Below are 12,549 nucleotides of genomic sequence, written 5' to 3'. Positions count from 1 at the left end.
ATATATATATATATATATATAAATAACCATAACAGAGATGAATTAGCGCCTTAATCGCGTTGGTTTATTTATTTGTATTTGAAGCAACAACAACAACAAAAAAACTGCTTGTAATATTTAGAGAATATCGTAAATATCATAACTTAAAAGACTGAAGCTGCTTAAGTTTAGGTAAAACTATGGAAATATAGAATAGGAAACAATTCAAGTGATAGTTCAGCAGATATTCAAACTCATTTTCTTCTCACCCTCACGTCGACTAAAGGTTGGGATTATTTTTAATTTCGTTGAATTACAGGAAGAAATGTTAATCCTTATGCAGTTATGATCAGTTTTCTTTGTTCAAAAATACACCAAAAATACACTGTCTGTCAGTAATGTCCCTCTTGTTTTAAAGAAATAATTTCAATTAAAAAAAATAAAAATCTCGATTATATAACTGTTTGGAATGTAGATAAATCTCTTGCATACGCAATGACACTGGGAGTGTGTGAGACTAAAAACAATATTAAAATGAGTGTTTTTTTCGGCGCAATTTGTCATGTCGAGGCTTCAAAACAAGAGGGACGTTACAGATGAGCAGTATTTCGTTACTTGGATGATTTTTTTGGTGTATTTTTTGCACAAAGAAAAGTGAGTAATGATCGTGACCCTCATATGGACAAACATTTCTGCCTATAACTCCAAAAAACACAGATTCATCCCTTGGTCGACATGAGGGCGAGTAGAAAATATATTTTGAACCATCCCTTTAAGAAACATCGTTCTACTCCAAAGTTTGTAAAACACGAAAAAGATCACATCAAACATCAAAGTATTTTTTAAAAACGTAAAAAGATTAAAGAAAGTATCCAAAATAAAAAAAAATTAAAATGGCCAGGCAGATAACAAGCCCGCAAAAAACACATGAAACAAAAGGTGTACCATAAAAAGCAACACATCAAATAATATTATCCACATGTTTGCCATCGATGTGTGTGCACAAGAGTGTGTTCACACATGGCAGTGTTTCAGCTCGTTCTGTCGCTCGCTGAAGAATCTCCTCACGGCTCGTTGATCTGACCCATGAAGAGGACGGTGCCTGAAGACAGAAGACGCATCAATCACTAGGACATTTGCAATTCCAGGAGAAAATGCAGCTTGAAAGTATTAATTTAGTATTCAAAGTAATAATGTGTGGAAACAGTTGAAATGGTGGTGTAAAGAAGATAGACTGAGGTGAAGACGTTGAAATGAAGTGAAAAAGGTTTAGAAGAATAAAAATTAAAAAAAAAAGGATGAAGAAGAAGAATTTTCTTCTTCTTTATCCTTTTACCCTTTTTTTATTCTTATATTCTATAGTAGAATTTGTAATAGAAGTAAAAGTAGTTGGAGTAGAAGAAGTAGACATAGTATTAGTAGAACTACAATTAGTTGTAAATCTATAAGTAGAATTAGTAGTAAAATTTGTAGTAGTATTGGTAATATACGTTATAGGTAGTAGAATCAGTAGTAGAATTACTAGTAAAAGTATAATTAATAGTAAAATTAGTAGTAAAATGATAAGTAATAGTAGAATTATTAGTAAAATTACAAGTAGCATTAGTATTAAAAGTAGACGTATAAGTAGGGAAAGTAGCAGTTAAATTAGTACTAGAAGTATAAGTAGTTAAAGCAGTAGTAGAATTAGTCGTAGAAGTAGTATTAGTAGAACTACAATTTGATGTAAAAGTATAAGTAGAATTAGTAGTATAAGTATAAGTAGTAGTAGAATTATTAGTAGAATTAGTACTAAAAGTACAAGTAGAATTAGTAGTAAAACTATACGTATAAGTAGTGAAAGTAGTAGTGAAATTATTAGTAAAAGTAGAAGTACAAGTAGTTAAAGCAGTATTAAAATAATTAGTAGAAGTAGCAGTAGTAGAAGTAGAAGTAGAAGAAGTAGTGGTAGAGGTAGTAGTGGGAGTAGAAGAAGTGGTAGAAATTTGAAGTAGATGCGATACAAAGTTTATGTCAGAAGAGTAAGAGTGAAACTCTGCCTTCAGCATTCACAAAACGATTACTTGTATTTTCTCGCTCACATGACTGCAGCAGTAAACACAATCAAAGACATCGGTAGAAACAAATACGTGTCTTCACCTGTTGGGTCGTGTCGGATGAGGAAGAGAAAAGGTCTGTCCACGTTGACCCACGGAGGAGACGAGCGCGCCATCAAAATAGCAGCTGTGCACAAAATAATGATTGAATGAAGGAAAGGATCAACACAAGAGTCCAAACAAAAACAAAAACACTCACAAGTGGCAGCTGCTGCTTTCGTCCCGTCTTCGTTCACCTCTATTTTGGCTTTCTGGAGCGCCTTGGACACGTGGACGGACTCGGAGCCTGTGGAGACATTAGGACACGCGTGTCAAAGTAGATCCATGTTCATGTTAATACTTGGTTTGTGTTTTTTTTTCATTTCATTCTTTTATTATGTACTGTCACCACAAAAATCCTATGTTGTGTTTAGAACAAAGTGTCTCATGCGCTGACCTAATAAAGTTATTTAAGATAAGATAAGGAAGAGAGATAATGGATGTTTAGGAGTAAAATTATGTTTAAGTTTAGGAATTTGTTTGGTAGAAAGTTTAAAAAATATGAGCAATATCACAATCAGACTCTTACTTCCTGTTTGGTGGACACACATTTCCACTGGTTTACATGTTTATTATTGGAGTAAACTTGACAGAAACGAGTATTACAGAGGTCAAGGGTCACAGACTAATGTTACTTCTGAGAAAATACCATCTTTTTTTTCAAAAATAAAACACCTTTTTTACAGTTATAATCAATAGAACAGAAATTATATTAATATTTTTTTCATTCCATGTGGTCCAGTAACAAATGCCTCACGTTCCAGTTTCACTCTTGCCCCCAAACTCAGAAATAAACAATCTAATAGCACGAGGGATGAATGAGTCCCTGAGTCTATTAGTGTTGCATCATGGGAGGAGCATTCGTGCACTCCAGAGCACGCCTGTATTCTATTCTATGTAAATCTTTGTATCCTTTCTTTGTGTTATTTCCCTTGATCTTTGTTGTTTATGTTATTTATATTTGCACTCTGCCATCCCTTGCACTTTGTTCTTTATATGCACTTTGTCATTGTTTTTATGAAACTATCGTCTGCTTTGAACTGAATAATCAATTTCCATGAGGAGATCTCCAGAGGGAGATGCGCTCCTCTTGAGGTCACAGTGGAACTGATCAAAAGATGTAGAAATGTTTCTGACGACTAACAATCTTTTTTTTTCCTTTTACCATTTTCGAGTATTTGACTGAATATTGAGATCTTTTTTTTTAATAAAAAGCTATATAAAATACAATGCAATTACAGATGAGGATGTTTTGGTTTACATTTTATTATGTTATGTGATTACCACTAGATATTTAGCATTATATCATCTTTTTTTTTAAATTTGTGTGTGTTTTTTTTCCTCCATCGTATCGAGGTTCTCTGCTCCTGTGTAGTGGTTTGAAGGCCCCTGAGGAATTTTAATTTCCCACCGCAACACCGTGTCTTTCGATAGTTGCTCCACAAGGTGGCACTGTAGCACAATATTTCACTATTATTGTCTCCAAGAGTTAAATGAGCTTAAAGTTCTGTCTACTAAAACCCTGGTATGTTGGTTAATTTACAAGTCTATCAATCCAACACTCACTCAGATGACTGAAGTCGGCCCTCTCCGCACTGAACATGTCCTTGACTCCCAAGGCCTCCAGGGGTTCCTTCAAATCCACCTCGGCTTCGGCGGTAAACCTGCGGACGAGCAACCGAACCTCAGACAAAAAGTCAAAGTCATATGACGTCTCGTTTTCGTGGCACTGACTTGGGGATGAGTAGTCGGATCTTCTTCATGTTCATCAACTTGGACCAGCGCTGCACGGTGCCGGTGCTGATGTGGCGGGTCACGGCCGACAGAGGGGTGTCCTCCTCCACCGGCACCACGATCAACATGCTGAGGACGTTCCCGTGATAGGGAAGCTGGATCACTCGGTACTCGATGCCATCTGGTGTGGTGGGCATGCCTGGAGAGACACACGGGATTACAACCACGTTTGACTAGTATTTGTGTTTGTTTTCACTCGCCTCGCAGTAACTGTGTCTAAATAAATACATTTTGTTATAGAGTATTTAATGGACTAATAGTGTCTTCAGCATTCACAGTATTGAGATCCACGTTTGTTCTTCTGACCTGAATTCTCTTCAACTCTTTCTTCTATTCCTCTTTTTCTACTCTTTTTCTACCACATTATTTGAATTGATAAAACTCTAACTCATGTTTCAACTCCTTCCACTTTGACCTTCAAGTACTCACACCTAGAAACTTAATTCAACTTTAAAAACACCTTTGTCTACTTCTACTACTAATTCCATTACTTTCTGTACATTTTCTACTTATACTTATTCTAATACTACTTCTACTACTACTTGTGCTACTTCTTCTACAACCATTACTTCTTCTACTTCTGCAACTATTTATTCAACTTCTACTTATTATCCCAATACTTCTAATTCTACTACTGATTCTTCTACTTCTACTAATAACTCTACTACTTCTTCAACTTCTATTACTTATTTTAATTTTACTAATAACTACTACTTCTACTACTAATTATACTACTTCTACTAATACTACTTCTCCTACTAGGTACTACTACTTGTACCACTTCTTCTACTCCCACTACTTCTTCTACTACTAATACTTCTACTACGTATTTTACTTCTAATAAATACTACTTCTACTACAAATTCTAAATTTTTCTTCTTCTCCTTTTTATTCTTCTTCCTTTTCTATTTTTTTCTTCTTCTCAACCTTTTTCACTTCATTTCAACGTTTCCAAATCAGTATTTCTTCTTCATGCCATCATTTCAACTATTGCCACTTGTTTTTACTTTAAATACCAATAAAGTACTTTCAAGTATTTCAGTTTACAGATTCATCAGAGTCAGCATTCACACTGCATTTACTTCTGGAAATGGAATTCTTCTAGTTTAAATCATGTTTCTTTTAATTTAAAAAAAAAAGGTTAAGATGTAAATAAGGATTTAGAAGCTCGGTTCAGAGGAGACAACATTCAACATTTCATACACAAACTGTAAATCAAAAGAGATAAATGAGCTTTTAAAGCCTGCAAACCGTTTCAAACCTAAATTAATACATACAAATAAAAGATCAATCGAAAGACAAGTCAGCAATGTCAGATAAAAGTTAATTTTGAAGATGACACCATTTTTAAATTTACTTTTCTCTCTTAGTAAGGTAAGATATTATAATATAAAAAAAAGATTTTGGAAATTGGAATATTCAAATGAATCAATAAAGTGAATTAAAATATACTTTTGTTCCATCTTTTTAAACGGGTGTCTAATAATCATTTGATCCATTTTTCCACATTTAATGGATCTATCTATCTATCTATCTATATGTTATTCCATGACATGTTTTCAGTTCTGTGTTTCATGATAAAATCAGAAACATCCAGTGAAACTGAAACCAGGCTGAAGTCGCGAGGGAGCTCATCAGCACCGTGTCTGACAGGAAGTAAGTTCAGAGTCGACAGGTGTTCCCAGATGTACAAAACAAGCGGAAAAAAAAAGAAAAAGATGTCAAACTTACAGTTTCTTCTCCCAAATGTCAAGAAGTAACTTTAAAAAAATGAAATAACAGAGGACCATGAAAGTTTTAAAACAAATGTGGAATTTTTACATTCAATTAAAGGAGATTAATGTTCATGGTGATATGGTGACTTAAGATAAGGAAGATGAGACATTAAACGGAAATTTGTTAGCAGAAGAAAGACAAGCACTGAGATACTAAATATAAATTGAGCCTCAAAGAATAAAAATAAAATCAGAATATAAAGTCCTGTTAGTCATTCTACTGAACTAGTAACATTTTTTAGGGAAAATATTCGTTTTTACCATTTCATAGAAGGCGACCGTGGTTATATGTAAACATTTTCTTCTAATAAGTACCTTTTCCTGAAACAGATATACATGAAATAAACTAAGAAAGATTTACTTTTGGTGCTTTTGTTCTTCTCTATTATTGTGTAGCTTCTTAGCTTAACAAAAACACTGTAATGAAAATAATACGTTTTCTAATCTTTGGATTCCTCTCCGAAGGATATTTATATAAAAAGAAAACATTAATTGGCTAAATCTGAGGAAGAAACTGTTCAGTCAGATCCATCTTGCAACACTAATAGACTCAGGGACTCATTCATACCTCGTACTATCAGGAGTGAAAAGATGATTCTATTCCACGTTAGTCTTTGTCGTCTGTCTGTCCGTCTCTGTCATCTGTCTCGGTCTGTCCATCTCTGTCTGTCTGTCTCTCCGTCTCTGTCGTCCGTCTGTCCATCTGTCGTCCGTCTGTTGTCGGTCTGTCCGTCACGGATGTCTGTCCATCTCTGTCGTCTATCTGTCCGTCTTTGTCGTCTGTCTGTCCGTCTCTGTCGTCTGTCTGTCTGTCTGTCTGTCCGTCTGTCTCTGTCGTCTGTCTGTCCGTCTCTGTCCATCCGTCTCTGTCGTCTGTCTGTCTGTCTGTCTGTCTGTCTCTGTTGTCCGTCTGTCCGTCTCTGTTGTCTGTCTGTAAGTCTATGTCTGTCCATCTCTGTCGTCTATCTGTCCGTCTGTCCGTCTCTGTCTGTCCATTTCTGTCGTCCGTCTTTGTCGTCTGTTGTCCATCTCTGTCATCCGTCTCTGTCGTCTGTCTGTCTGTCTGTCTGTCTGTCTGTCTGTCTGTCTGTCTGTGTCTTCTGTCTGTCCGTCCGTTTGTAACATAACAAAACCATCTTCAAACTTTTCTCTCGCAGGAACATCTTCGTCTCACTGCTGCTGCAGTTCTTCTTTCCACATGTATTCGTTTCAAACAACTCTCTTGTTCAATCACAAGATTATTTTCCAGTCTTGGACGCAGCAGTTTACTTCAGGGGATTTGGTTGGAATCTTTTTTTTGCCGATGAGCTTTCAGGTGCTTTGATGATTTTTTTACCATGAAGCCACAACAGAAGCCTGAGTGAGTTCAGAGGGAAGTTCATCAAGACAAATCCAGAGAAAGAGAAACAGCAAGAGAACAGTGAGGTCTGCCTGGAAGATCAGAAGATCTGATAAAGCCTGGAACTGCTGGACATATTTAATAAGTCTAACACAATAAAGGGATGGAAATGCAATATTTACTGAGGGCAAACCATTTGTAGTCCATAAAAGAATCACATCCAGGCCTCATACGGCCACCGTTGTCATGCTAACGCGACCCTTTTTTTTCGATTATAAGATATGGGAAAGACAAACCAAACAACACATTTCCCTGATGAGGTCAATAAACAAGGCTGTCTATTCACACTGACTCGAGATGAGCGTCCAGTCAACACTCGCACTTCAGTCTCAGCACGTCTAAAATTAGACGCGTGACGGCCTGATCGTGTCATTTAAAATCAACCCCAGATCATATCAGATTCCTACTGTCAGCTCCAGGAAGCTGTAAACGGCTAGATATGGTCGAAAAGAATAAATATAACATAATAAAAACATTTTCTCTTTTAAAGAAGAGTCAAAATATATAATTAAAAAAAGAAATTAGGACCAAAAAAAGTCAAATCACAGAATCCCAACATGTGCCAAATCGGGGCCACTACATCATTTTAAGTAGCCCTCAAGAGCTTTAAACCCCAAAATCAACGAGTTTAAAATTCACCAAAATGTAAATTGCCTACAATGCAAGATGAGACCCAGAATACCATTTTTTTTAAAAAGGCTGATTTTGAGAAAACAAAAACAAAAGTGATTTAAGGACAAAAAAACAAGTGTATCTTTAGCAAAAGTACATTTTTATTTTACTTATTTTTCTCACTTTGAGCCTTTTACAAAGGTATTCATCCAGATTTACCACTAATACTCTTAATACATATACTTTATACTATACAAGGCTGGGCTAGGAACTTGGACCGGGTTGAAAATATCAACCACTTGCATGATCTATATTGACATCCCTTATTTGTACTTATCTGAAAAGGAGTATGAGGAACATACGTTTTTTCCAGGATACTGTTTTCGATATTTAAAAACACTGTATCAAATTTGTCTAATTTTTATTATTTCATTTTATTCCATCTTTTACTTTGTTGGCTTTCAAATCATACTTTATTTATTATCATTCATTTTCTGTGGTTAATATTTCTATAGAGTGTGTGTAAAAAATATTTTTTATTATTAATTATTATTAACATGCAAATATTGAAGGTTTGTTCATTTTTGTGTTGCGATTAACCTTCCAGCAGCTACTGTAGATACTGCCTCTGCTGCTAAAGGAAAAATAAAAGCCCGGCGGTGACTGAGGACAAGAGGATACAGTGACTCAAGTTGCTTTTAAAGTTTATGTTGGAACATATTTTGGTTTCAAAACAAATGAAAGCAGTTACAACTTGTCATGTGGTGTAAATCCTGCAACACCAGAGTCAAGTACTCGGCAATACTACAAATATATCCTTGTTACTACAGTATCAAAGTACATCGTTTTGTTGACCCTGTATCGTGGTACGTATCGTCTCAACAGATTTTTGCCAATATACACCACCAATTTTTTATCCCTGAAATCCTTCTTATGGTAGACTTGGAGAAGTACTGAAGGTTTCCTGTACAACTATCTGTAGTTTATCTTTTTTCATTAAAAATACACTGCAAAACCAACCAAGCTCTCAGCTGTAATAATGTATTAGGAAAGGTGGATACAGTTCATCAACGAGGGCTGATATTGCAATAATGAGGCTACTCGTCGGGTCACTTAAAGCAAGTTTTTCCAAAGAAAACTACTGAATTACTACTGAATAACTACTTAATTTAAAAAATACATTCAAAACCAAGGCCAGGTGTTGTAAGGAAACTTACCGATGTTAAAAACGGACAGCTGGGACATCGTCGGAACTTTATAAACATTCCCGTTGCCGGCCGTGAACGGCCTCATCTTGGTGTTCTCGGGTTGGAAGCGGGACTTCCAAAGACCTTTGAAGAAGATGGAGTTGACGGCGACCAGGCGTGTCAGAGTGGAGTCCAGCATGTCAGCTTTGACGAGGCTGGAGATCTGACCTGAATGTGGGAACAAAAGAGGGTCAAGTAGGAGACGGTAACATGTTGAATAATAAATCACACACCTTTGGTCTTATTGCTGACCCACGCGTTGATAAGGTCTGCTGCCTCCTGGGTGTCACTGAAGTCCAGGCTCCTGCTCTCGCAGTTGAAGTTGGCTTTGTTGGTCTCCACAAAAGCCTCCTCCATGGGGAACCCTTCCTGCGTGAACATGCCGTTGGCGATCAACACGCTATCCTGGTTGGACTTGGTCGTGAGCAGCTTGTGGAGCTTCTTCAGCATCTTGTAAGGACCTGCTCGGACCAGGAACATGTTTTAAATATCCCTTAATGCGTCCATGAACAGTTACCGTTCTTCTTGTAGCGTAGAGCGCCGAGGAACTGCTTCCGGGTCTCGCCGTCAGCGCCGGGCAACAGCATGCCAAGGATGGACGCCACGCCGTGGGGGGACATCACCACGTTCTCCAGGGGTTTGGCGCTGACCACCTGTTGGAACACCTGTATTCCCAGGTTGGAGCCGCGCTCCCCGTAAGACGGAGCTTGAGACAGAACGCCGAGGAAGACGTTCGCGGTCAGAAGCACACACGTGAACAACAGACACCTCTCCATCCTGGATGGCACCTGGAGAAGACACAAAATAAACAATGAAAATGTCACTTAATCAACCTTGAAATCCTCCCAGAACTTTGGTAAAAACAGCCTTCTTTTTTTTTATGAACGGTTGTAATGATAATGGAATTTATTTTTAATCATTAACGTCTTCACCCTGGTGTTCCTCGTTGATGGCGAGTAACACATTTGTCTGAGCTTCCATGACTTCCTGAGCAATGAAGTCAACAGAGCAACCAGCGAGGCAACTCACGGGTCATTAAACCACAAACCCTTGTCGTCAACATCCAGGCTCGCCTTGACCCAAGTCCAGAAGTACTTTGACATGGCAGATGAATTGCCACTAAAAAAAAAGATTATTAAGATTGATGTAATTATGATAAATTATCTAAATTGACTTCTGTATTCCTGTGTTTCTTCCAGAATTCTCTTGTCGAGTAAAACAAATATGTTTAAATAAACTAAATCTGAACATGCTCAAAAGCACTTTAAATAAAAGAATATGTATATTAATAAAAATTTATCTCTGACTCCTCTGCTCTAAACACTTTTTTGTTTTGTTTTTTAACTCCCACTTCAGTTATAAATTCCTTTAAGAAAGTCCTGACGTCAACAGTATCCTTTTGAGTCATTTATTTTTATTGCCAAGATGACGTAAGCTTGGTGAATAAAAAGCTAATTCAAAAGGAAAACCTGAAGAGTATTTCTCCATTCATCAATCAATTACATGCACTATTACAAATACCATAATACATCTGTAGAAAGTACTTTAAAACATCATTAGAATAAATCTGAAAAACGGGAAAATAAAGAAGTATTACTCCAAAATTGAGATAAAAGAACTATTTAGTGCAATGCTGGAGACAAAGAAACAAATTATATTGAAATCAATTAAATATATATATTTTTAAGTTATTCTCACAGTGGTGTCTATTAGATAAAATCTAAATAAATGCGTTTTGTCATCAATGTTGTGCAAAACTATTTCTTGGTATTTTATAACAAAAAAAAACACGTCTATTCAAAGGAGAAGTTACAAAAAACAACAACGCAATCATAAAAAAAGAGAAGAAAACGTGAATATTTCTCACAGATCAACTTGTGATGACAGAAAACACGAATAAAATAAATTATTGCGGTACTTGCGAGAAGGTTTTAAAGGGTTTCAAGTATCCTTGTACCTGTGCAGGATGTTCAAGACTCCGTTAAAACTCACCTCTCGGCGAATAACTTGAGAATTTCGGATCCTATTCGCCTTTTTTTTCGCTTCTTCACGCTTTCGAACCGACAGCCCACACTCGTGCAGTTGATAGATGGAAATATAAAGACAGTTAAACAGGTAAAAAACCGAGTCCAGCACCGACACAGACGCCACACAGTCTGCCGCGGAACAACTCCGCCTTCACAGCAAGCAACAGAGTGAGAAACAACTTCCGTTTCGTCTTCAAAATAAACGAAAAACTTGACGCGTCTTTGTTGCTCACATTTATTAGCAAACCTTTCAGTGACATTCGAAAAATACTTAGAAGATTGTATATTAATAATAAACTTGTGTGGACCCCAATATTTAACCAATTTTAGATCAATTTCCGGTGAGAACTTTCAGTATCATACATTGTCTATAGATGGTAGATGATACAATTTGGAAAATAATAAAATTGGTTTTATTACAGTGCCAGATGAAAATGGCTGGAAATAAATATAGAATGTTATTTTTTTTTGGTCCTGAAATTGGTAATGAATAATAAAAATAAATGGAAGAAATATATTTATTTTGTTTTTTTGTCTTTTGGCTGCTACAGTTTCTCTGTCAACTTTAAGTTACTGTTGCCTGTTTCAAACACAATTTTAAATTTCGGCCCATATTTTAATGCCATTTTAAGTTGTTACTGTTCTAAACATCTCCATATAAATCAACACATATGAAGTCATTTAATTTAAGTAAAAATTTAGTTAAGATGCTATTTTATTTTTAAATAAAATACATTAAGTTGTACGATAAGAGTCACGGAGGGTTTTATGTGGGTTGTGCCCTCTAAAAATCTCTTTGCTGTCAAAAACACCTGTCCAGGTGATTTTGCTTTCACAATTTTATTTGGTCCTTTGGTCATTTTTTCTATTCGTTTCATTGTGATGCAGCATATGAATCATTTTGAGGTTCCAGAAGTCGAAAGAAACAGAACTTTTACCTGAAAACACGGTTTGTTTTAAGGGGAAAATTAAACAAATATAAATGCTGAGTTAACATTTTGCATAAGTAAACATAAATATAGCTTCAGATACGTCAGACTTTGACAAAAAGATAGCTAATATATTTGGAAAACGACATCAGTGTATTCTGGAGAAATGTTACAATATTTATGGAGGGCATTTTAAACACTTTTAAGATTAAAATCTGCTCAGAACATGGATATAAACAAATAGATTTAAGTAACAATAAAGGGTGACCATGGAGTGAAGTTGTCCCTAAATTCCAAGGGTTTTGGGGGTCACGTCGGGTGTTTTTTTTACGCACTTCTAACGCAGTTAAATGCATATTCTGAATTCCTAAAAAGACACTTAACCAGGCCTCTTAAAGAACTAAGTTGTGTTTACAAACAATGTTTATTTATCTAGAGCGTTTCATAACAAAGTTATCAGTAAAAAATGTGATCTCCTCAACAAACTTATATTCTGTAACAGTTGTGTATAAATGTTGTAACAAAAAAAAATATATGTCTCTTTCTCAGGTCTAACAACTCTTATAAAAACTCAAGTAGTGCAGTCATTGGAATAAACTCTCTGGTGTCAATTATGTAAGAATATAAATTATGTCTAAACTAAAAGAATAAA

General features: G+C 36.0%; 1 protein-coding gene across 1 annotated transcript; it reads right to left on the bottom strand.

Moving 5' to 3' along the window:
* Positions 1 to 38: 38 nt before the first annotated feature.
* serpine2 (serpin peptidase inhibitor, clade E (nexin, plasminogen activator inhibitor type 1), member 2) lies at positions 39 to 11,110 on the bottom strand. The gene is made up of 9 exons (XM_087795031.1): positions 10,934 to 11,110; positions 9,459 to 9,729; positions 9,175 to 9,402; positions 8,912 to 9,109; positions 3,849 to 4,047; positions 3,681 to 3,778; positions 2,275 to 2,361; positions 2,119 to 2,202; positions 39 to 1,081 (listed from the first exon to the last, which is right to left on the bottom strand). Exons 2-9 carry the CDS (start codon positions 9,715 to 9,717, stop codon positions 1,044 to 1,046), a joined length of 1,191 nt encoding a protein of 396 aa, XP_087651157.1. The 5' UTR covers positions 9,718 to 9,729; positions 10,934 to 11,110; the 3' UTR covers positions 39 to 1,043.
* Between the last annotated feature and the right edge of the window lie 1,439 nt (positions 11,111 to 12,549).

This window comes from Callionymus lyra, chromosome 7 (assembly GCF_982586985.1).
Source record: "Callionymus lyra chromosome 7, fCalLyr1.hap1.1, whole genome shotgun sequence".
Classification (NCBI taxonomy): domain Eukaryota; kingdom Metazoa; phylum Chordata; class Actinopteri; order Syngnathiformes; family Callionymidae; genus Callionymus; species Callionymus lyra.
Note: the sequence above shows the minus strand (reverse complement) of the source record. Positions and strands in the feature narration are given on the sequence as shown.